Source organism: Bos grunniens, chromosome 4, assembly GCF_055505025.1.
Source record: "Bos grunniens cultivar Pamir isolate PY7600 chromosome 4, Bosgru_T2T1.0, whole genome shotgun sequence".
Taxonomy (NCBI): domain Eukaryota; kingdom Metazoa; phylum Chordata; class Mammalia; order Artiodactyla; family Bovidae; genus Bos; species Bos grunniens.
In genome coordinates, this window is record NC_141168.1 from 22,826,586 (window position 1) to 22,853,506 (window position 26,921).

The following is a 26,921-nucleotide window of genomic DNA, read 5'->3' on the forward strand; positions in this document are numbered from 1 at the left end:
CTTACGGTTACTACAGGGCAAGAGATGGGGAAAAGATAAATTAAGAGTCTGGGATTAGCAGATGCAAACTTCTATATGAAAAATAGATAAAACAACAAGGTCATACTATATAGCACAGGGAACTATATTTGATGTCCTGTAATAAATAAACCATAATGAAAAATAACATGAATATACATGGGTATAATAGTGGTTTAGTCCTAAAGGAAATCAGTCCTGAAAATTCACTGGAAGGACTGATGCTGAAGCTGAATCTCTAATACTTTGGTCACCTGATGTGAAGAACTGACTCACTGGAAAAGACTCTGATGCTGGGAAAGATTGAAGGCAGGAGAAGGGGACGACAGAGGATGAGATGGTTGGATGGCATCACTGACTTGATGGACATGAGTTTGAGCAAACTCCGGAAGATGGTGATGAACAGGGAAGCCTAGAGCGCTGCAGTCCATGGGGTCACAAAGAGTCAGACATAAGTGAGTGACTGAACTGATTACTGAGTCACTAAGCCATGTATGACTCTTATTATCTAATCGACTGTAGCCCACCATGCTCCTGTGTTCATGGGATTTCCCAGGCAAGAATACTGGAGTGAGTTGCCATTTCATTCTCCATAGGTGTGCATGTATGTGTATGTGTATGTGTGTGTGTACACACATCTATATATTTGCATGCACACACATATGAACATGGAGTATCCACAGGTATCTATCTATACAGGTATATATACACACACACAGCTGAATCATTTTTCTGTACATCAGTAACTAACACATTGTAAATCAACTATACTTTGATAAATTTTTTTTAATTTTGCCTTTTACTTCCACCAAACCTTAGTTTTGCTGAGCTCCCTTATCCCTTGAATTTGCAGTAACTGATGAAATGAAATTTTCTCAATAGCTGCCATTGAGTCCTCTCTGCTTCAATCCATTCAACAAGAAAGGCTGAAAGTTTTTGGAAATATCAGCTTGGGAAAACCAGATCCGATTGAGCAGCCCAAGGCCTCAGACTAAATCTACCAGTCCAAGGGCAAAATTTGCCATTGCCAAATCTGCCAGCCTGGAGTTCACTATTAATAGTGATAATGGAATTTTCGATTCTTACATCACTCAGATTGGCATGACTAGTAATCACTTATAACATTTTTTTTGTTTATATAAGTCAGGGCTTTGCTAATTTTGAATAAATCATTATGGAAAGAAAGTAGACTTCTTTAGTAATTCAAGATATTATTATATATATTAGCCATCAAGTCAGGAGGTGTTGTCATATGGCTGCCAAGAGGGAGATAATATTTCTCTGGTTTTAAACTGTGTCCTGTTTCTCCACCCTAACCAACTCCTCCCAGGATTTAATGAAGGAAACACACAGGAGGTAGGAAGGTGAATGCAGCCGCTCAAGGCTTAGTGAAAGCCGCCACAGGTCAGCTGATACCAGCTGCGGCAGGGCTCATTTTGACATAAACCACCTGGCCTCTTTCTCCCTTCTTTAACAGAGGGCTTTTTTTTCTTTGTAATTTAATTTTTATTTTATATTGAAGTAGAGTTGATTTACAATTTTGTGTTAGTTTCAGATGTACAGCACAGTGATTCAGTTATACATGTATCTATTCTTTTCAGATTATTTTCCCATAGCAGTATTATAGAATATTGAATAGAGTTCCCTGTGCTATACAGTAGGTCCTTGATTATCTATTTTATATATAGTACTGTGTATACATGGGGCTTCCCAGGTGGCTCAGATGGTGAAGAATCCTCCTGCAATGTGGGAGACCCGGGTTCATTCCCTGGGTTGGGGAAGATCCCCTGGAGAAGGGAAAGGCTACCCACACCAGTACTCTTGCCTAGAGAATTCCATGGACAGAGGAGCCTGGTGGGCTACAGTCCATGTGGTTGCGAACAGTTACCTTAAGACCAAACTCCTAACTTATGCCCCTGCCAACATTCCTAAAACAGACTTTCTATTTTCGCCAAAAACCCCAAACCAGCTACCATAATGGGCAAACAGATAAGTAGCATGAACATATGCACTCATCTGACAGCTTTCATCTTTCTAATTTGCAAGGAATGAATTTCAAAGCAGGTAAATAATTTAAGATTACTAATGTAAATGGAGAAGTAACATTTCACTTACAAGTAATACTCATAAAGAATGGACTTTTTATTCCCTGAGGCATATGCATAAAAGCAAATCTATGAGATGATCACTGACCTAGGAAAAGGTTAAGAGCAGCTTAAATAATAAATCCAGAAGCAGAATTCAGACGGACATAAATTTATTTTTCCTGCTACTGCTTCCATATGGCAATAATCCAATCTGAGAGGCTGAATTTATGTGGTCAGGGTATAACTCAAAAGCCTGCTTGTTTAAAAATTCAACAATACAGGGTAGTTGGGAGTGGTGATATTATATACCACTCTGCATTTTGAATGGCAAGGAAATTTTACATTGATTTTCACAGAAGATACTTCAATGAACACACTAGTAAAAATTAATGCATTATTTTCCCTTTCCCAGTGACCTTTAAAATGCCTAGAATTCAAGCTGAAGTACCTAATGGTTAATCACTTCTGCTTACTGCACCAGTTATAGTATATCTAAGACCTAAAGTTTCAATAATGTTTCCAAATTGGCTACTGATAGAGACATATAATTGCTCAAAGCAGACTCTAACAATAGCCAGCTTCCATTTCCTTGTGAAAGGAACAGATTTATTTCTTCTTTAACATTCCTCATTCTGCAGAATCTTGATTTTTTTTCTCCTAAAGGAGAAAGAAATTAACTATTTCCTCCATTGACACAGCCTCTGATTCCCCTCTGAAACCTAGATAAACGCAGAAGCAACAGGAATTTAAGGAACTCAGGTAAAGCAGCTGATATGTGTGGCTGAAGAAACAGTTTTTCTTTAGTCTTGTTGTCTTAAACTCTCAAAATCAAAGTGCATTATCCATAGATGTCTAACACTTCATGGCAATGAAAGAATGGTTTTAGGCAAGTCTCAAATGGGATAACAGGTAAAGACTGTTCAGCAAGAAGTCTTCGAGTTACAGTTTCTATTTTGAGTTCTACCCTCTTCTTTTTGGCCAGAACTCATAGGCAGTTCCCAATTTCACCAGATCAATGTATCTTACTTTAAAATTAATATGTTTAAACTCAACTCTGTCAAGAACATGAAGGGTCTGAGTTTTTACCCTACTTGCAAGCTAACAAGTTAGCATGCCACAGTTTCAAGGATGCTGGCACAAGAAAAAAATTCTGTGGTTCAGAGACAAAGTACATTTCATTACGTTCAGCAATAACAGGAGTCAGCGAATCACCACCTCCTTGTTCAAGTCCCTTGAGGCTCAACTGCCATGGAGCCATGTGATGCAGGTCAGCTAAGTACATGATACATAACGGGGAACAGGACAAGGCAGGAATCCAGAGGTCAGGAATCCCTGATCCTTTACAAGGGGCTGTAAGCAAACCTGCTACAACTTTGCACCCTGGAGGGAGCTGTTTTTATGATACTAGACTGTAAACAACTCTGCCCTTTGCTCCAGAGAAGAGACACTACTTCTTCTTCTAAGGATATCCAATGGACGATCAACCTTGAGAAGACAGTCCCCAACAAAAGCGTGCCATGCTATTCTGTCCGTGAGACGTGAAGCACAAGAGACCGAAGGAAAACTGTCTCCCAATACTCATCATCTCTTACCATGTATACTTGCCCAGTGGTTATACATAAAAGAGACACTCGGTTCAGTAGGTCAGGTAAAAGACTGGTGCTTTTGGCTGACTACAACGGTTCAAAAACCTACTCCACCTTACACTCAGCATCATATTATGTTTGCTTCTTTCTGTCTTAAATCTTAAAATGGTCAACATCCAATGGGATAAAACTTCGTCTCTCACATAGTAACAAAATTAGGAACAGGAATGAGACTTGCAAATCTATCAATGTTTTTGCTACACCACACTGTGTCTGTATTAAAAGAGATTCTCTATTTTATCAATGGTTCCAATTACCAGTCTGATTCCTAGTTCTTTCCCTAGGGATATTGTATGAGCCCCAACTAGATAACACTCAGAAAGCAAGCTTGATGATGTTTCAAAGTATTTTTCTTTATAATAAGCTCCTAAGAGTATGGAAACTAGTAAACTGCAAGGTGATGCCACTGCTGACAAATGTGTAAAATATGGTTGTTTTTCTTAATCTTAAGGAAAAAATGGAAATGAAGCTCCACAGTTTCCCATCTCTACCCCAAACCAAGGCCAGTCCATTAATTTAGTGACAAGAAGAATGAGGTCTCTGAATTTCAAGTTCTCCATTTCCCCTTAATTGGATGTGGATGGTAAATGCAAGGGCATGTCTACCAGAAGCAAAAGGACAGAGCAAAATGCCAGGCTTAATATCAAACACCGCTGAGCTGGATATTTACTTAGGAAAATTGAAGGGGCCTATTTAATGCTAAGAAGTTCTATCTTAGCCTCAAATTGCTTCTCCTTAAAATTATCTGATAAATTTAAACCTTGACCAACACTACATATTTCGAATGGCAGTCAACTCCATCTCAAGTTGTCCATCTCCTTGCTGGGAAAGGTCATTTTTCATATCTTCAAATGGTCTATGTTCTGTTTACCCATCAAAGAAATATCATTGTCTGGTAAACACCACAGTGGAATTTCTTGGTGGCTCAGAGGTAAAGAATACAACTGACAATGCAAGAGATGTAGGTTCGATCCCTGGGTCAGAAAAATCCCCTGGAGAAGGAGATGGCAAACCACTCCAGTATTCTTGCCTGAGAAATCCCATGGACAGAGAAGCCTGGAGGGCTACAGTCCTCCAGGTGTCACAAGAGAGTCAGATGCAACTAAGTGATTAAATAACAACAAAACACCATGGCCGGGCTGTCATAAGGATGCAAGGTAAGACAAGCACTATTCTCTCTTAAAAGTTCTTTTTCTCTGATATTTTAACAGCAAACAACTGAGACAGGCATGCAAAATTTACCACATTGTCAGAAATTCCTAGTTTTACAACTTGAAATATCCCCAAAGTAACTACAGCTTGTCATTTTATATGAAGAAGAAAATAAAATACCTCCAAAATCAGATCCTAAGGTGGGCTGTGTGCACATCATGGTTTCCTTGTGTAAGTGGTCATTTCCTTACAGGCTTTTGAAATGTCATTGTCAGGATGGCTCATGGGCAACATGCAGGAGATAAATCCCTTTATTGGTTGCATATTTAGCTGAACTTAGTGATTAAAATTCTGAAGTGATTTGTAGTATATTTTAACTTACTGTTTATTAGCAAAATAGGTGCTTTACGAATTTCTATAGCCAAGGAAACTAAGATCTTAAGGGAGTGGCCCAAAGCCCAGGATACAATCAGTGATGTACTCTTCATCAGTGATGTACTCTCAAAATCCCACAAATAATCCTATTTCAGGGGCAGATTCACTTATTTAGAAATAATGAAAAACCATCCAAGGTACTGAGTTAAGAACTGGAGATACAGTGAGAACAAGAGGGACACAGTCCTTGTTCCAAGAGGCCCCTGGTCCAGTCATGGTGATGGTGGAAGATACATCAGGCAATCATGCTCCATGAGGCACAGTCCCACAGGGCAAAGGCCAACAACTCTGAACTCCTTTGCAGCTCATCATATTGTTCATTCATTTACCCATCATTCCTGTTCATTTTCTCTCAAGTATTACATGGGGAAGGGTTGGAAAACAGAAAGCTAAGTAAAGCACTGCAAACTTTTATAAAACCCTGGCTTATAACATTAAAAAATATATTTCTTGAAAAGGGGGAGGGGGAGAGAGGCTCAAGAGGAAGGAGATATATATATAATTATGACTGATTTGCACTGATGTACGGCAGAGACCACATCATTGTAAAGCAATTATTTTCCAGTTAAAAAAAAAAGAAAGAAAGAAAGAAAAAAAAAAGGGGGGGAGTTTCTGAGTCTGTCAATTCAATATAGTGAGAAATCACCAAAATCCAAAGAAATGCCTTTTAGATGTATTGTCTTATACTGTTTTTATCTGTGCCTATATCCTATTAAAAATAACTTGGATTACTTTTTAAACCTTTTGTTATTACAATGCCTGCACACGAAGAACAGCAGAAGGTGGACAGAGGTCTGGAGGCATATTGCAGCTCACACTGTAACTCGCTGGAAGAGGGTGATGGCAAAGCAAATGGAAGTCAAAGGGCACAGAACTCAAATCTGCAGCTTCCTGGAAAATAAATTACTTCTAGCCTAGAAGGTACTCCTGTCTCCAGTTTATTTTCCTTTTAATATACTTAGAATGCCTACCACCACATTGTTTTTTCTGAAAAAATTCCACTACATATCATGAGTTGACAAGAAAATCTCCAATGTCTCCAAGCTGACTGGAGGATGGTTCTTTAATTTGCACTAAGGGTCCTCCCTCCCCCAGTACAGTTCTATTCTCCCCCAAATAAGCCCTTTCCCTGACAAAACTGGCCCATCCTCTGTCCCTGGAACAATGCCTACCCTTGGAACAATGCCTGTCCCCACTGGAACATTCTGCAACATTCTCTTTCCTTTCTTGGAAAATCATAATCCTTGCTTTCCAGCTAATGTTCACCAAACACTTGCTACGTACTAAATGTCTATTTTATTTCATTCTCATTACAGTTCTATGAAGAATGAGTTATTATTATTCTAACTTCACATTTCAGAATATTGAGACTTAGAGAGGTTATGAACCTACAGTCACATAGTCAGTAAGTGGGCAAGCAGAGATTTGAACTTGAGGTCTTTACTTTCAGGGCCAAACTCATTACCACTGTAGTGCAATGAGCAGGACTATCTGATGGTGACCCCAGAGCTCAGGCAGCGTCACCCGCATGACAAACAGAGCAGGTGAACACCTTTTTCCCAGCAGAAGGGACTGTACTTTATATCAGTTATCCACAGTGTGGGTGACTTCCTCCCTCGGAAGAGGAAACTGAAACTTCCCATGGGTCTGAAAGTCTCTAGTCCAGAAGGTGACATTCATAAATGCCTATAGACAGCTGGGACACCAAACTGAACTGTTTTGAACTAAGCAGCCTGAGTATTCCTCCAATGCCAAGGATGCTTTCTCATTCTCTTGCTCTGGTAAGGCAAAATGACAAGAGAACTCAAGCCCACACTGCAGGCTCACAAAGCCCAAACTCAGTACACATCTCAGTGGGACAATGGGAACACTGGGGGAACTGTGCCTTCTTTTCTCCTCCTGACTGAGCCGTGTAAGTTTCCCATTTCCTAAGTAAAATCTTCACACATTAAGTAAATTCCTTAACACATGCAGGGTAAAGTTGTATGATCAGTCTTGAATCCCGGTACATGGTGACTGAAGACCTAGATGGAATGTACTGGACACAGCCACCACCTATGATGCCTTTTGGCATAAATGTTAACCACTCTTTTACAGTTGAGCTAAAGTCCCACTTATTCTACAAATAAGCTCCTGATTATCCTTAGTGAAGGGGGATCCTTGGAGCTCCAAGGATCCTATAGCAGAGTTTATCCTTTGGCCTCTACACAAAGCACATCTCTGATATGTTATTGGTTACGGCATCTTTTCCATTAATAAACGCAGACGTGAGAGATATTCTGAGTTCACAGATCATCGCAGTAAAGTGAGTCCTATAGGCTGTTCTGGTTTCCCAGGGCACAGAAAAGTTATGTGTACACTATACTGTGATCTATTAAGCATGCAAAAGCATTAGGTCTTAAAAAATAATGCATATACCTTAATTAAAAATACTTTATTGCTAAAAAAATGCTAAGCGTCATCTGAGACTTCAGTTAGTTGAAATCTTCTTGGCAACATAAGCATCGAAGATCAATGATCACAGATCACCATAATGTATTAATAATAATGAAAAAGTTTGAATTTTGTGAGAATTACTAAAATGTGACACAGATACATAAAGTGAGCAAATGCTGTTGTAAAAATAGTGCCAGCAGACTTGTTTGATGGCGGGTTGGTCACAAACCTTCAGTATGTAAAAAACCTAATATCTGTGAAGTCAATAAAACAACATATGATTGTGTGCATTTAGAATCCAATGAAATTCATCTTCCCAAAGGTAGGGGAGGGACCCTATAAATTTAGTACCTGCAACAGGCCCAGTGGCAACCCTATATACAACAAAGATTAATGCCTATTTGCTGATTGTGCGTGTGTGTGTGTGTGTGTGTGTGTGTGTGTAAGTAGGTTCTGTTCTTCAGAAGGCCACATTTCATTCAATCACTACATATATATGCTGCTAAGTCGCTTCAGTCGTGTTCAACTCTGTGCGACCCCCATAGACAGCAGCCCACCAGGCTCCCCCGTCCCTGGGATTCTCCAGGCAAGAACATTGGAGTGGGTTGCCATTTCCTTCTCCAGTGCATGAAAGGAAAAGTGAAAGTGAAGTTGCTCAGTCGTGTCCGACTCTTCGCGACCCCATGGACTGCAGCGCTCTAGGCTCCTCCATCCATGGGATTTTCCAGGCAAGAGTACCGGAGTGGAGTGCCATTGCCTTCTCCAACATATATATGAGTACCTATTATATGTCAAGTGCTGTGCTGGGCACTGGGTTTACAAAGATAACAAAGATACTATTCTGGCACAAGGAGTTCATAACTTAGTAGAAAGATGGATGACATATAATAATATAATTATATAAAGACATGGGGTAGAGTGCGAAACGTGGAGAGTGTCCCCAATGAGTAGGGAAGGGCACACATGCTGAACATTCACATTTTACTAGAGTCTCATGAATAAACCAGACTTAAAAAGGAGCAAGATTCTATAACTGAATGAGAGATATAGGTGAATTCTTTAGCTATTAAATGAACAATACTAATTTAAAAGGAGAGGATTCCTATCATTTATAAAATTATAAAACTTACCCAATGATAAAAATTTCTTTCACCAGTTATTAACCTTGAATTACACAAAAAAGAGCAATTTAACTGATTTCATTATTTGGCAGTAGCCACCTGAAAAGATAAGAAACAGCAGTGAAACTTTCAGAAGTTTTGACAACTTTTTGCTCTTTGCTTTTTCTTTTTTTTAAGATCTGAAGCTAAATCAATGGAAAATATCAAGGTGAACAACTTGCTAACAAGACTAAAAAGAAATTAAGTGAATCAAAAAATAACATATTTCTGTTTATGTCTAAGAAACACAGAACCAGTGTGAATTTTTGGCAATTGAAGAATTACACTTTTAAAGATTTTCTAAAACTAATCCAAAACAAACTCTTTAATTACAAAAATAGTCTAGGACAAGGCTCCAACTTGGAGGTATCTCATTTTTATATTTCATGCCAGAAAACCAGATCTATATTATAAATCACTTTAAGTCTCAAATAGCTAAGGCCAGATATGAAAAGTGCACAGAGTTGTTCCCAGAATCCATCCCTTGGGTACCTGGTTCCTATACAAAATGTATTTGCACATATATGTATTTGCATATATATACTTACATATATCCTACTCACATCCTCCTGTTTATTATAAATCATCTCTAGATTACTTATAACAGGAATAAGTGTAAATGCTATGTAAATAGTTGTAAATACAATGTAAATGCTATGCAAATAGTTGCAAAATAAGGCAAACTGAAGTTTTGCTTTTTGGAACTTTCTGGAAATTTTATTTTATTTGAATATTTTCAATCCATATTTGGTTGAATCTGTGGACGTGAAAAGCTGACTGTATTTATTTTGTGAACAGGGAGAATTTCTCACAAAGGTTCTTCTCAACCAGTACCCAACTCTCAAAATTTTCTAAATTCATGCTTATAAATAAAACTTGTATTCACACAGAAGTCTCTCCCTTACACAAGTATTTTAGTTTTATAACAAGACTCTGCAACTGTTCAATTTGCTTTTTCCACCATGCTGAAGGCCCACTGATGTAAGAGTCCCATTTCAACTTTTTCACATCTATGTCCTCAGCACTTTGCAATTCTCTGCACATAGAAGTAGTCAATAAGTTTGTTGAATGAATCACTAAATGAATAGAATCTAGAAAAAGTATATTTAACAAGCATCACACTAGAAGCAACTTCTCTGAGGGTAGTAGAGTGAACACAGTCTTTGAGAATCTGTCTGTATTTTTAAAAAGAAAAAAATTCTTGATTGATACATGGTATGCTTTGCTTTCTACATGGGACATGATGCAATGTTAATTGCTTTAATGACTCTGTATCACCTACAAATGGTTCTCCCCATTTGAACAGGAATCCTCAACAGTATCTTTCCTATGAAGAAATATGCTTTCTAGAGTAAGAATTAAGAGTTCCCATGAAAAGTAAACTGTCTAATTTCATGTGTCTACACTACAAGAACCCGTTCTCTCCAAGTTCAATAACCGAAGGCACTGGTGCCCTTGCACTCCCCCTTTTCTCCCCTCCTCACTCTCTTTCTCTCTTGTGCCCCTAATAGTCAGGAGGGAACAAACAAGCAAGCAATGTCTCGTGAAACACACAAAATGCAGAAGTGAGAAGGAGTCGCCTTTAAAGTCATCAAAATTATTTGGGACAGAAAGTCTGTAAGAAGCAGCTTAGGAAGTAAGAGTGAAACACAAAAGAAGACCACGGATAAGGCCAAATGTAATTAAAAAATTAAGTCCCTGTAATACTCAATCAAGATATGGGGCCCCTCATGTTTAAGACTACAGTTTCTAACTTTTTGAATCTTAAACCTTGGATCTTTCCCGTTTGTTGAATTCTCAATATTACTACCTACCCCCTTCCCCCAAATCATTAGAAAACATTCATGATTTTCATGACTACTTCAGGGTCAGAGGGAAATGGTGGGAGACCAGATCCATTTTTATAGCCTCGAATGAAGGAAGACCATTTCCTTCTGGGAGTGTCCAGTGGTAACGACAAGAAGTCAGAGGACCATGAGACCCCTGAAGTCCCCAAACAACAGAGCCTCAAAAACTCAGTAGAATGTTACTCATAATTGTTATTCTCCATCTGGGTCTATTTTCCCTAAAAACATCCATGAATGCTTAATACCATGTACTTTCATGAGACACTCAAAAGTGACTGTGTGCATCTTATCAGTGGGTTTCAGTCTGTGCGCCCTTCTACAAAAATCCATCCTCTACAGCTAGCTCTCCTCTAGCTCTAAAACCCAGCAAGGATCTGTTGCTCTTTTGTGAATATACTCATAATTTTCAGAAGAAAAAAAAAGAAGTCAAAAATGGAGGAAAAAGAAAAAAAAAAAAAAAAACTAATAGAACCAGAGAGTTTATACAAGAAAATACAGAGATCAACAGATACAAGCTACCCCTTTCTATGAAAGAGAAACAGTGAGTTCCAGAGAGATGTCTTGCTCAAGATCATACAGCAACAGAGCAGAGGCATGCCTGCACAGTCACGGCTTCCCTTCTGGTCCAGAATTATTTTGGATTATGACTGTGATAATGATAAGAATGGGACAGAGGGCTAGAGTTGGGTTTCAATGATGAGGACTGCAATCCTGGCTGAGCCTTGAACAAATCACTTCCCCTCTAGGTCATTTCCACTTGGTCAGATGCTTGCTAAAGGACAAGAGTTATTTTCTAAAGTAACACTACAGGTTTCAGTGTACAACACAGACTATGGAATATAAATATTCCAGGTGATCTAGCCATCAGTATGCTTTCAGCAGCAAGGGAAAACAGCAGTACGACTGACAATCTATTTTCCACTAGAGCAAGCGGTCCAAAGGCGGGAGGTCATCAGGAACTGGAAAATCAAGGTGCCTGTCCCCTGTTGTCCATGATTCTCCTGGCTTTTCACTCCTCCATAGCCAACTTGTCCTTATGTTACCTACCCGTAAAATTGCAAAAGGACAAAAAATCTCTCCCCAACTGTAGAATAAAACCCTTTCTTTCAGTTGGATTGGGCCAGGAAATAATTTAGACTTTGTCCTCTTCTTCAGTACCTGAGCTCTTAAGAGCACCTAAACAAGCAGTGTTAGAAGTATTCAAGGGCCATTGTGAGAGCCCTGACTATAGGCACGAACACCCCCGGCTGACGGTCTGAGTTCCTCAAAATGTAGGGGTTCCATCAGTATCTAGCTGAGCCTATTTTCCCTAAAAACATCCATGAATTGCCTAATACCATGTACTTTCATGAGACACTCAAAAGTGATTGTGTGCAACTTTATCAGTGGGTTTCAGTCTGTGTGCCCTTCTACAAAAATCCATGAAACCCTCAACTTGGGAGTTTCAGGAAATGCATTTCTCTCTCATTTCAGTCTGAGCCATGCAATCCAGCTCTACAGGTAGCAAATTGAAATGTTTAGTGGCCCATTGCAGAAAGATTGAATCTGAAAAGAATACAGCAATAAGAAAGAAGCAAGGCATCAATATCATACAGTAAAGCTCTCGCCAACGACAGTGATGATGTAGGAGAATGATTGGGCATTTGTTAAACTTCTACCATCGTGAAAATAACCTATTATTTTCCTGGTTGTGCACTGAAATGCCTCAATCACTGACAGAATGAGTCAGTAAAAAATGATAGTTTATTTTCTATCACTGTTCTACGGGGACAGTGTGGCATACTGTATCCCCACACCTTGAACTCCACTTTACCAAGAGTGTGCTTAATGTACCATCCTCCTTCCTTCATTTTGTAATATGTTTGATATACCTGTGGTGATGACTTTTCCTTTTTTTTTTTTTTTTTGGTGGTTGTTAAAATTCGGCCTGATAGAGTTTAATTTTAAGCCTAACATGACATGGCTGTCTGATTTAGGATTACTTACAAAAATTCAAAAGAATGGGCAGTCATGTCAAAGTGAAACAAAGGAAAAAGAAATTAGTAGCAGCTGCCTCGCAATATACTCCTTTGTCTCTCTGACTGACTGCACAACAAAAACAGTGGAGGTTATAGGTGAGGTCTCACGTAGTAGCATTTTGAATCTGCACCTACCAATTTACACCGCAGCCAGTTTTCACATCCAGATCACATCACTACCGAGTGTAATCCCCCTACACACAATAGCAGCCAAAGCAGCTGCACGGACCCAGGCCGGGAGCCACAGAAAAGCTGAAGGAAGGTGCCTAAGAGATCAGAGGATAAGCCTACTCCCAAGATCTGCCCCAACTGGGTGCGTGAGCCCCTCCTCTGCTGGTGCTGTTTCTGCTGCCCTTCTTCCCAAGGGCCGTGGACTAAAGGATTGTGTCCCCCCAAAATCTGTGTGCTGAAGTCCTGATAGCCTAATGTGATGGTATTTGGGGGTGGGAAATTTAGGAGGTCATCAGGTCACAAAGGTGGAGCCTTCATGACTGGGATTGGAGCCCTTATATGAAGAGTCATGGGAGAGAGGATTTCTCAACTCAGCCGTGTGAAGATACAGTAAGAAGGTGGCTGCCTGCAAGTCAACAAACAGGTCCTCATCAGACAGTGATCTGCTGGCCACCTTGATCCTGGACTTCCAGCTTCCAGAACTATGAGAAATTAATATTTTTTGTTTAAGCCAGTGGAATTCTTGTTATAGCAACCAGAACTAAGATACTAAATATACTGTCCTAAATGCCTACTACTGCATGCAGTACAAATATTCTGTCCTAAACGCCATGACTACTATGGCATTAAATTTACAAGTTCTTTTATGGCTAATATATACATGTCCCAACATTCACAAAGGACTAAGAAGCTAAAGGTAAATGCTCTTGTTCATCTGCCATTTGATGTTAAGAGGATACAGTGACCACAATAATTATGCCATGATAATATGTTTCTGACAGTAACAACAATACTATCAACAATCACAGTCCACTAATCACACATAGTGTTTACCACGGGCCAGGCACTTCTCTAAGATCTTTACTCACAAAAATCCTACCAGGTGGGTTCTACTGCTGCTGCTGCTAAGTTGCTTCAGTCGTGTCCGACTCTGTGCGACCCCACAGACGGCAGCCTACCAGGCTCCCCTGTCCCTGGGATTCTCCAAGCAAGAACACTGGAGTGGGTTGCCATTTCCTTCTTCAGTGCATGAAAGTGAAAAGTGAAAGTGAAGTCGCTCAGTCGTGTCCAACTCTTAGCGACCCCATGGACTGCAGCCTACCAGGCTCCTCCGTCCATAGGATTTTCCAGGCAAGAGTACTGGAGTGGGGTGCCATTGCCTTCTCCGGTTCTACTGCTATTCACATTTAACTGGGAAACTGAGTCAATGAGAGATTAAGTAGATTAAGTCATCTGCCCAAGGCTTTGCAACAAGGAAGAGACTGATACCACGTCAATCTGGCTACAGAGCCAGAAGTTCTTCGCCACTATTCTAAAATCTCACGCCTCCCAAAAACTGAAATAGAAAACAAACTATGATAGTGATGATTGCTGCGTTTCTTGCGCCTCCTGCATTAGCAGGTAGATTCTTTACCACTGCACCCTCTGGGAAGCCCGAGTCCATCACAGAAAATCTTAAAAAACAAAGCTAAAGTCATATAGGCAATGATCAGACATAATCTCCCAGCTCCAAGGCTAAGGTTTGACCACACACATACTAAATTTGATTACGCTCCCTTCTATTGAGATAGATGTAACCAAAGCCTTAATCGGAATAGAAACAAGGTATCTTTACAGCTTGGCAGATAACAACTCTAACCTGCACAGGCAGTGCCTGATGACAAGGCACTGTTGATAATCAGTTAGCAGAACTTTTCCCTTTGCTAATCAGAAACGTGCAAAACTGTCTTCCCCACTTTTATCTTTTTTTCCTCTCTTGATGCCATCTCCTGAATACTATCCCTTCACAAAATCCATAAATCCATATATTTCTACAGTACCCCTACCAAGGTCAACCTTGGCAGACACTGTCTGATTATAATTGGCTGTCCTTTGCTATTACTCCAACTACACTATTAAAGAGGCAATTGCTTATCAGAATTACCATTCTGAAGACAGTGCCCATTAAGGATCTTCCTGTTGTTATTGAGGCGAAGCTGTCGTTTGTGCTACTAGATCAGGCTGAGCGTACCAGGCGTAATTTCTTTTGAAAATGCAATCAAGCCCAATACTACAAAATGACTGATCTGAAAAAAACAACTGAATGATAAGCAAAAACAGGTTTTAATGTTATTAAATGATGACATTTGGTAAGATATTTTTATAAAGAATGGGTCCACAGGAGATGGTATATTAGTGGAGCTGCAAAGTGAAGGGGTCAGGCAAGGCAAGCTTTCACTACTGGCACCAACTCCTGTTGCTTACTGGTTATACAGTCTTAAGCAACTTAGTAAGACTCAGTTTCTTCAACTTCAAATTGGAAATAATCATTATGCCATAGTCTGCTATGGAACTTCTAAGAGAATACAAAAAGTACCTACTACATTGCCTATAAGAAAACAAAACCTCCTCCACAAGAATTTAAGCTCTAGGATGACAAAGACTCTTGTCTGTCTGTCCTGCAGAACAAAATAAATGTTCAATAGATACTTAATAAGTAATGAAAGAATAAACATACTGATTGCTTCATTCCTTTTAGTAATGTTGATTAATATCAGTTCCTCTTTTTAGTGAAATACAAAGAAATGCTTTTATTAGGACTAGGTAAGTTACTGAATCCAATCAGTATGTCCCTACCAAACCATCCAAAATGTTTGTTATTTCCCAAAGTTAGTATTGAAACCTAAAGAAGAGTCCGTGATGACAGATGCCTCAAATTCTTCATTTATTTTAGTTTTACTCAGTCATTTATGAAGAATTCCGTTTTCCTGTATTGACCACATAGTCACTTTTTTGTCTTCTTCATCTTACAGTAATTCTGATCCATTGGGAGATATGCTTGTATTGTAAACAGAAGAACTAACAGATCTCCAGTGAGAAGTAAGATTGTCTTAGCTGACAGTTCTGCAGCCCTACCCCAAAACTCTGAGTCTGAAGGTTTTCATTAAATTCTATCTTAAGGATTTCAAAAATGCACTTTATAAATAATATGAACTATAAACATCATATAAATTTCAGGTATTACTTCTGTTATTTGTTTACCTAAGTAACTGCCCATTGTCACTTAATATAATCAGAATATCATGTCCTCAAATCTGTCAGAAACAAAAATGATAGCAAGTATTATCCAGAAATGAGAATTTGGGAGTTGAGAAAAAACTAAGCAGATTTCTATAATCTACTTTAAAAGAAGAAAGTATTAATCTTATTAATTGGTATTTCATTGTCAACTTTGCTTCTATTTATAATGACTTTTCTTTTGTCATTTTATTAATCATTGGCATAAGTTGAATTCTATAATTTCACCAATAAAAGCTTCAATGCAAACCCTTCAAACCACCTAGCACTTATCTGCTAAAATGAACTTCTTGGTTTCAATTTTATTTTTTAAAAGAAAGAAGGAATGGCCACTACATGTGTACACATACAAAATCTTGTAAGAATGCTGGTTTACCAGGCATGGATATAGTGAAAGCTGGAGATATGACAGCAGTTCCCATACTCTGGACTGAGTATTTGCCCTGCTCCCCCATTTCCTGCCGTAATTCACATATGAAGCTTCAATCCCCTATGTGATGGTATTTGGAAGTGCATCTTTGGGTGGTGATTAAGCTTAGGTTTCGTTTTGCTGAGGTCCTGGGGTAGAGCCCTCCTGATAGGATTAATGTCCTTATATATAAGAAAAGGAAGAGCCATCGGAGCTCTCTTGCTTGAGGACTTAGCAAGAAGAGAAGCCGAATCTATCAGCCAGGAAGAGGAAACTCCACAGAGCCCAGCTAAGCTGGCATCTGATCTTGGATTTCAGCCACCAGAACTGTGATAAGTAAGTTTCTGTTGATGAAGCCACCTAGTTAATGGCATTTTGTTATAGAGGTCCCAGCTGAGGCACCCCTTCATACTCTGTCTCTGTATTCATATTAACTGGGCCTGAGCGTCTGCAGGTGCAATCTCTCTTGAGAAGTAAATTACTTAAACAACTCTGTGCCTCCCCTTCCAGAAGGCTGGTCCCAGCCTTCCACATCAGGAACGGTAATGGTAGTGGAAGCATCTTATCTCTGTAGGCCTCCTGCAGCTGGGAGACTGGGAGGCTTTTCCTCCCCAGCCTGAGAAGGAGTCAGCAAGCTCTGGAAATTTCTGTGAGTCTTACCCCCAATTTGGAATTTTGCTTCTGCCAGCAAAGAAAGAAAAACAATATAGGAGCTCTTTCCCCTGTGTTCACATATATATAGGAAACGGTCTTTTGTTTTCTAGCCAGTGTTCCACCTTCTCTAAAGAAGCGGTGATTACTGGAGACGCTGTTAAATGAGCTATGATTTCATCCTAGCTTCATTATCTTCGCCATCCCCTTCCTCCTCCCCGCTCACCCGGGTGTCCACACTGACAAGCATCAAGCTCTGTGCCATCCTGCACAGGAGCCAAAAGCCACACAGAGCTAGCAAGCACTTCAGATGTGCAGCGGCCAAACCGAGATGTGCTTTCAGTGTAAGGTACACAGTTCTAAGATTTACTATGAAAAAGAACACAAAACAGATTTGCAATTCTTCTGTGGCTTACAGGTTGAACTGATACTTTGGAGGTATTGGGTAAAATGAAATATATTACTACAACTTACCCGTTTCTTTATGCTTTTTAAAAATTGGGTATATATATCTCTACTGGAAATAAATTACATTTTGTGGCTCATATTTCTTTTGGATAGTGCTAATTTGAGCATTCATTTGTCAATGAAAGCTATGTCTAAACTGGACTTACAAGACTGTATATGTGTATAAATGTAAACAAACAGAAATAGAAATATACATGTGTGTCAATCACCTTTGTAGTATGATCTTGTAACTGATAAACCAAGTCTGTAAGTAATGCAGAAGGAAGGTACCATGCTGGAATATATTTAACCAGATGTTTCACCATAATTTCATTATATTAAAGCTAATGGAACTAGTCAAATTAAAAGAAATACACAGAAATATATCTTTTGATGCAGACCTGCATCCATGCATGCACATGGTGGGCATCATAGTGGCATTAATTCTAAATGGTCGGTAGGAAAACCACTCACACACTAACAGAAAGAACAGGTGAATATGATACTTCTATTTGAAATGAAGCTTGATCATTTCTAAAGTTTTAAATGCACTGGAACATCTAGTCAAATGCTGTCTAGTAAAAAGTATAATTTAATACACAAATAAAAATTACACACAATTGGCACAGCAAAGCCTCAGTGGAAGCAACCTCTTTAACAGTGTCTAAAAATGCTTTGATTATTAGCTTTTGATGCTGTTGATCTTGTTTAATAGTGTTAATATTCTCTTCATTAAAATCCTTAAGGTAATATGCTTCAACTCAGCTCCAATTCAAATTATCCCATTTCATACTGTGAATTATGCAATTCTATTACACTCTGCACTGATCTTTTTGAGGATGTAGAGCTATTCAGATAATGGAAAATTTCTAAAGTTGAGGACTACAGTTTAATTACTCAGGGAAATATTCTACTTGGAAAATTAAGACTTTCTAGGTATTTTGAACCCTTTGGTGTAACAACATTTACAATTCAAGATAATCTTTATATATATCTCTGAATTTAGATTTTCAAATCTACTGCGTACTTGATCCTTTCTGTTTATTTCACCAGGTAAGAATATGCTATAAGATAATTGCTATTTTTAAGTAACATAGAAGAATTTAAACATCCAAGGAAGAGTCAGTCTTTCCAAGGTTCTTGATGATGGATGTTAGATATTTGCTTCAGAGCTGCCACCATTGTTAAAAATATTCTAGAATTCTAAATATTTTAGAAACTGCCTTAAAGAAAGTAAATGGTAACTTTTCTTTGTCTACTACAGATTTTCTAACCACTTAAAATCATTCAAACCTCAGTCTAATGACTGAGTAAAAGTAAACGAATTAGGTAGTATCATTTGCTGTTTAAAAATATATATTCAGTTCAGTCGCTCAGTTGTGTCCAACTCTTTGCGACCCCATGAATTGCAGCACACCAGGCCTCCCTGTCCATCACCAACTCCCAGAGTTTACCCAAACTCATGCCCATCATGTCGGTGATGCCATCCAGCCATCTCATCCTGTGTCGTCCCCTTCTCCTCCTGCACCCAATCCCTCCCAGCATCAGAGTCTTTTCCAATGAGTCAACTCTTTGCATGAGGTGGCCAAAGTACTGGGAGTTTCAGCTTTAGCATCAGTCCTTCCAAAGAATACCCAGGGCTGATCTCCTTTAGAATGGACTGGTTGGATATCCTTGCAGTCCAAGGGACTCTCAAGAGTCTTCTCCAACACCACAGTTCAAAAGCATCAATTCTTCGGCGCTCAGCTTTCTTCACAGTCCAACTCTCACATCCATACATGACCACAGGAAAAACCATAGTCTTGACTAGACGGACCTCTGTTGGCAAAGTAATGTCTCTGCTTTTCAATATGCCATCTAGGTTGGTCATAACTTTCCTTCCAAGGAGCAAGTGCCTTTTAATTTCATGGCTGCAATCACCAACTGCAGTGATTTTGGAGCCCAAAAAATAAAGTCTGACGCTATTTCCCCATCTATTTGCCATGAAGTGATGGGACCAGATGCCAAGATCTTCGTTTTCTGAATGTTGAGCTTTAAGCCAACTTTTTCAGTCTCCTCTTTCACTTTCATCAAGAGGCTCTTTAGTTCCTCTTCACTTTCTGCCATAAGGGTGGTGTCATCTGCATATCTGAGGTCATTGATATTTGTCCCGGCAATCTTGATTCTAGCTCGTGCTTCTTCCAGCCCAGCATTTCTCATGATGTACTCTGCATATAAGTTAAATGAGCAGGGTGACAATATACAGCCTTGACATACTCCTTTTCCTATTTGGAACCAGTCTGTTGTTCCATGTCCAGTTCTTAAAAATATACATAAACACACACAAAATAATACATGAGGTGTATATAAAACATATATATATATATTATATATATATAAGAATTGTATTTAATTTGGGGGTCCTTAAATTTGCTCTGTGAAGTGAAACTTGCTCAGTCATGTCCAACTCTTTGCGACCCCATGGACTATACAGTCCGTGGAATTCTCCAGGCCAGAATACTGGAGTGGGTAGCCTTTCCCTTCTCCAGGGGATCTTCCCAAGCCAAGGATCGAAGCCAGGTCTCCTGCAATGCAGGCAGATTCTTGACCAGCTGAGCCATAAGGGAAGCCCAAGAATACTGGAGTGGGTAGCCTATCCCTTCTCTATCAGATATTCCTGAGCCAGGAATCAAATTGGGGTCTCCTTCATTGCAAGTGGATTCTTTACTAACTGAGCGATCAGGGAAGCTCTAAATTTGCCATGAGGTAATTCCAAAAGAAGATTTTTTAAATGTTTGTAACAATGGCAGCATATATAAATATATATATATATACACACACACACACACACACATACTCCTAAAGTAAGTATTTTATGGATAAAATTCAATTAGATTATCAAATCAGGATATTTAAAAAATCTGTTTATGAGCATGTTTCTAACATGCTGACTCAATTGCAAAGACAAGTCTACCCTACTTCTTTTTACATTCCTAGCTCAGGATCATGGAATTAGTCATATGAAGTATGACCTTCCATTTTCTCTTAAGTAAATAGAGAGATGGAGTTAACCAAGGTCACGGAGATAGAAGATAGAGGAGTCTGATGTTCTGAGTGACAGTCCTTCCAGACTAATTCAAGCCTTGTGCTTGGGCTCAGTCACTAAGTCATGTCTGACTCTTTGCAACTCGAGGGACTGTTGCCCACCAGGCTCCTCTGTCCATGGGATTCTCCAGGCAAGAACACTGGAGTGGGTTGCCATGTCCTTCTCAGGGGATCTTCCTGACCTAGGGATCGAACCTGTGTCTTTTGCATCTCCTGCATCAGCAGGTAGATTCTTCACCACTATCGCCACCTGGGAATTCCAATTTAAGTCTAGAGCTCTCCTTCCCCTTTCAAATTCGGACAGACCCAATATTCTCATTCTGAAATCTACATTATTTCTTTTGTGTGGATGTTTTATTCCAGGCTGTATTTAACCTAATTAAGCTACTTCTTCCCTTCGGCAAACTATAAAACCTCAATTTTCCCTTCTATTATTACAAATCCCACATAGTGCTGGCATCAAGATTCTCTTGCACTGATTATCCCAGACACTAATGGGTTCATTCTCTCTGCAACTAGTGCTACGGATTCTCTCTCCAAATCTACAATCTCTAATAGTTTTCTGACATTTCCTTCTCAAATTACAATGTAACTACCTCAAACTACCATCTTATAATTAAATTTTAATTCCTATTAAGTCGAGGATTTGAATTTGATAAAGTCAAATTTTCTCACAACAGATACTATTAAATTAACATTTAATATCACTTTAGAATTCTTTTTCTCCTTTTACCAACTAACAAACTATCAGGTTGGCCAAACCCAATAAAACAGAGAGTGGTCCCTTTAATGTTCCCTGGACCACAGTGGACACCAAAGTCTCCATATAAAAAACAATTACCAAGCGAATCTCTTTCAGGCAATAAAACATAAATTCAGTAAAATAAACGCATGTAGACTGTCTGCTATTACTGCTATAATACGATCTGACACATACATCTTGGCCAGGACCTATTAGCAAAACAATGACTATAGGCTCAAAATCACAAATCCAAAGGTTAAATATTTGACCACTGTCTCCCCAGAGATTCCCTTCACCAATGAATAAATGGAAGCAATTTACTGCAATTTTGGAATCTGTCAAAACTCATAGAGAAATCAGAGAAAAATCCAGGGAAGGAGTCCACAACCAATATCTTTTTTTTTTTTTTTTGCTATTCACAAAGTCAAGTTGATTTTGACATAAAGAACTTGAATGAACATCATACAGAATTCAATTACTAAAGCTTCTTTAAATTGCATCCTTTGAAAAAACAGTCTCTTAAGAGTAATTTTATTTTTTTTTTAATTTTTTTTTCTTAAGAGTAATTTTAAAGAGGGGGATTCTATTAACATGTAACTTTGGAAGCTACTCCATGTTATAGTAATCTCTTTGGCAATATGCACTTTCACACATTACAATTCAGGAGAGTCCTGGAGTTAAAAAAACAAAACAAAAACCTCAAATTTTATTTAACCAAAGGTTTTTTTCCCCTTGTCAAATTCCAGTTTCTCCCTTACTCGCCATGACTCCAGTTGCATGACTTCCTAGGGCACTAGTGTCCTGTGGAGTACAGTTTGGCAAAAGCCAGTGTTAGAAAGTGTATGCGGCTGAAAGAGAAATGAACATGATGCCAGTCTAAATTTAAGGAACCTTCTGCGTGACTTCGGCAAGCTATTTAGCTACCCCGGACTTCAGTTTTCCCAAAGGTCGTAATGTATTACACAACTATACAATTCACAGTTAATTGCTCTAATATATTTTCTTTGCCAAGGCAAATCATAAACTTTGTTCCTTAAACCAAAATCAAACATTGAGTGACTTGTGTAATGTTTCAGATGCTGCTGGAGCTCCCTCAAGATAATCCTTACATGAAGGAGTTCACACTTGGTTGAGAAGACATACCTAAGTAAATCATTACAGACAGCTATCAGAGGAACAAATACTGCTTCAGCCTAAAAAGGGTCAGACACAGAAAACTCTCCTGAGAAGTGGACCGGAGGGATGAATTTCAGTTTTCTCAAAGGGTTGAAGGTGGTGGGCAGCCCAGAGAGGAGTTTAAGAATACAGAATCTTTAAACAGTCTAAATGTAAGTATATTCCTCTGTAAATACACTTGACAGTAGCCTCTTCAACATTCTAATTTCACCCTTGCAAATATTTATATCCTATCAGTGTGGCTCTTAAAAAGGTAAGTGTTAATACTAAACAATAACAGCACTTTTTAAAAGCAACTTCCAGTTAGTGTACAGTTTTATAGAAATAATATGTGCACAGATAGCACAGAACTGATAAAGCACATGTCTACTTTTATTGACTAATTTATTAATGATGATCTGATTTTTAATTTCCATATTACAGGCACATAATTCACACAAGTAAATGAACCATGAACCTCTATATGTTAACATTCTTTGCAAAATGTCAATACATGGCCTCAAAAACCGTCAAGAGAAGAAAAAAATGGCCAACATATGTGTCATGAGAAAAAACAAGACATTAGATATTGATACAGAGTAATATGTATATTGAGTGTTGTTAGGTATTTTCATAACCTTAAGCAATAGACTATAGAGCTAAAAATAAAGCTGTACAATGTCTCTATGACTCGTAAGTTTCAAACATGAAGCCATTCTTTGAAACTATACACAATGATTTTTAAAAATAGCCGAAGGACCCATGAAGAGGTACTGATACACAGAGCAAGAGGGGGAAAAAATGAAATCATAGGTCACAAATATAAACGTAATCGCTTTTTTTCCCATAGAGCATTTGAGTTTTTTATGAGGCATCCAATTCCTTGCATTTTTCCTTTGTTCTTAGGACACATAAGCAGTTAGTATGTTTTTGTGTATTTTTTGTCTTTGGCCATGCCGTGTGGTGTATAGCATGTAGGATCTTAGTTCACCAACCAGGGAATATACCCGAGTCCTTCGCAGGGAAAGCTTGGAGTGTTAACTACCGCACTGCCAGGGAAGTTCCAGCAATACACATATTACAATTAATTTCATTTTTATGGTACGGCTGGTTGTACCAAAGGAAAAGAAGACAGGCTCCTGAGTTGCTCAGTTCTGTTCCCTGAACTATACTTTGCCATTAACTAGATATCTCACCTTAAGGTTTTATAACCTTTAGTAATTTATGGGGGAAGAAAGGGAATATATTTAAATCACAGGGTTACTTCAACAGTTGAATGAAATAATCTATGTTAAAGTGCCTTCCCCTTCCTTAAGCTTTAAAAAAAAAAAAAAGTCACTGCATTTTCCCATTTTATTTCATTTGTTTTCATGAATGAGAATAAAGATAAGAACAAGCAAAATAAAGAGAGTGACAAAAAATAAGGAGGACTAACCAGTTTAGTGGAGAAGGCAATGGCACCCCACTCCAGTACTCTTGCCTGGAAAATCCCATGGACGGAGGAGCCTGGTAGGCTGCAGTCCATGGGGTCGCTAAGAGTCAGACACGACTGAGCGACTTCACTTTCACTTTTCACTTTCATGCATTGGAGAAGGAAATGGCAACCCACTCCAGTGTTCTTGCCTAGAGGCTCCCAGGGACGGGGGAGCCTGGTGGGCTGCCGTCTATGGGGTCGCAAAGAGTCGGACATGACTGAAGTGACTTAGCAGCAGCAGCAACCAGTTTAGAGAAAGGACTATGTTTTCATCTCTCAGACTCTGAAGGTTACATGGAGTTTCCCAGGTCCTGGGCGTTAACTTATACTATCAAGCTCACCAAGAATGGAGCCCAGGAACGCACACTGGTTTTGAAGTTACCTTGGTAATTCTGGGGTAGCCAACTCCAGACATGGGCTTAGAGCGAAATTCCTAAAACAGGTAACAGTCTCAGCACAAAACTGGTGCTCAATAAATGTTTATTAAATAAACACATGGTGTGTGATTGAGTGAACTGTTTGTGATATCATTTAAAAAGAATTTCTGAAAACTACACTAATAACATCCCAGGCACAGGATGCTGACAAATAAGAATGTCTGTCTTCAGAGTTTATTAAGGGAGGCTGACATGTAAACAAATAAAATAAAATTGTGATAAATGCAACAGCAGAAACACAGCAAAAGGGAGAATGGGATAAATGTCCTGCTCTAAAGTAGTTAATTTTAAGAAAACAATATATATTGTTCAGTGTCAATGACAACAACAAAACCTAAGAGATTATATAAAAAAGACAAAAATTTAAGGGGGAATTATCAATTGGTTTTGCGTTAACATGTCACACTTTTAAACGCTCTTTGAGGAACAGCCTATTTTGTTCTTCACCTGTACAAATATGGAGAATACCTGAGATATATTGATGTGTTAAACTTCATATAAGACAATATTATTTCAAGCAATGCCTAAAACAGCCAAATTTCAGTATAATAAATGAATCTGGACAGTGTTTTGTCTTTTACCATAATAGGATTTGATGCATGCAATATAATTATTCAGAAAAGCGTAAATCAGATGCCCGTAGAATTGCATGTCAAACTTTTAAAATTCTGAGACAAGTTAATGGACATCACTGGTAATGAAGACTAGAAAAGCTACTGTCACTAACAGTGTAACAATTATCAGCACAGACTTATTTAAGCTATTAATGGCTTGGTTTGGTCCCAGCCATTAAATAATGATTATAAACAGCTGAGAAAAGAAGAGACGCGAAAAGGAAAGATATACCCATGTGAATGCAGAGTTCCAAAGAATATTTTTTTTTAATTTTATTTTATTTTTAAACTTTACATAATTGTATTAGTTTTGCCAAATATCAAAATGAATCCACCACCGGTATACATGTGTCCCCCAAAGAATAGCAAGGAGAGATAAGAAAGCCTTCCTCAGTGATTAATGCAAAGAAATAGAGGAAAACAATAGAATGGGAAAGACTACAGATCTCTTCAAGAAAATTAGAGATACCAAGGGAACATTTCATGCAAAGATGGGCTCAATAAAGGACAGAAATGGTATGGACCTAACAGAAGCAGAAGATATTAAGAAGAGGTGGTAAGAATACACAGCAGAACTGTACAAAAAAAATCTTAATGATCCAGATAACCCAGATTACACGATGGTGTGATCACTCACCTAGAGCCAGACATCCTGGATTACGAAGTCAAGTGGGCCGTAGGAAGCATCACTACGAACAAAGCTGGTGGAGGTGATGGAATTCCAGTTGAGCTACTTCAAATCCTAAAAGATGATGCTGTGAAAGTGCTGCGCTAAATATGCAAGCAAATTTGGAAAACTCAGCAGTGGCCACAGGACTGGAAAAGGTCAGTTTTCATTCCAAGCCCAAAGAAGGGCAATATCAAAGAATATTCGAATGACTGCACAATTGCACTCATCTCATATGCTAGCAAAGTAATGCTCAAAATGCTCCAAGCCAGGCTTCAGCAGTATGTGAACCATTAACTTCCAGATGTTCAAGCTGGATTTAGAAAAGGTAGAGGAACCTGAGATCAAATTGCCATCATCTGTTGGATCATCAAAAAAGCAAGAGAGTTCCAGAAAAACATCTATTTCTGCTTTATGGACTACGCCAAAGCCTTTGACTATGTGGATCACAACAAACTGGAAAATTCTTCACGAGATGGTAATACTAGACCACCTGACCTGCCTCTTGAGAAATCTGTATGCAGGTCAAAAATCAACAGTTAGAACTGGACATGGAACAACAGACTGGTTCCAAATTGGGAAAGGAGTACGTCAAGGGTGTATATTGTCACCCTGCTTATTTAACTTATATGCAGAGTACATCATGTGAAATGCCAAGCTGAATGAAGCACAAGCTGGAATCAAGATTGCTGGGAGAAATATCAATAACCTCAGATATGCAGATGACACCACCCTTATGGCAGAAAGTGAGAAGAACTAAAAAGCCTCTTGATGAAAGTGAAAGAGAAGAGTGAAAAAGTTGGCTTAAAATTCAACATTCAGAAACGAAGATCATGGCATCTGGTCCCATTATTTCATTGCCAATAGATGGGGAAACAATGGAAACAGTGTCAGACTTTATTTTGGGGGGCTCCAAAATCACTGCAGAGTGTGACTAAGACGCTTACTCCTTGGAAGAAAAGTTATGACCAACCTAAACAGCATATTAAAAAGCAGAGACATTACTTTGCCAACAAAGTTTCATCTAGTCAAGCTATGGTTTTTCCAGTAGTCATGTATGGATGTGAGAGTTGGACTATAATGAAAGCTGAGCACCAAAGAACTGATGCTTTTGAACTATGGTGTTGGAGAAGACTTTTGAGAGTCCCTTGGACTGCAAGATCGAACTAGTCCATCCTAAAGGAAATCAGTCCTGAATATTCATTGGAAGGACT

General features: G+C 38.8%; 1 protein-coding gene across 5 annotated transcripts in view; it reads right to left on the bottom strand.

The window, feature by feature from the left end:
- The window catches only part of EXOC4 (exocyst complex component 4), an 802,504-nt gene that overhangs the window by 346,721 nt on the left and 428,862 nt on the right, over positions 1–26,921 (bottom strand). Inside the window, exon 11 of one of the 5 annotated variants that reach the window (XM_086395585.1) lies at positions 7,758–8,994. The exons of the other annotated variants lie outside the window; for them this stretch is intronic. Within the exon in view, the coding sequence (XP_086251711.1) occupies positions 8,964–8,994 (31 nt within the window). The 3' untranslated portion in view covers positions 7,758–8,963. Of the gene's footprint in view, positions 1–7,757; positions 8,995–26,921 lie in introns of those variants that run through there. 5 annotated transcript variants of the gene reach the window in all.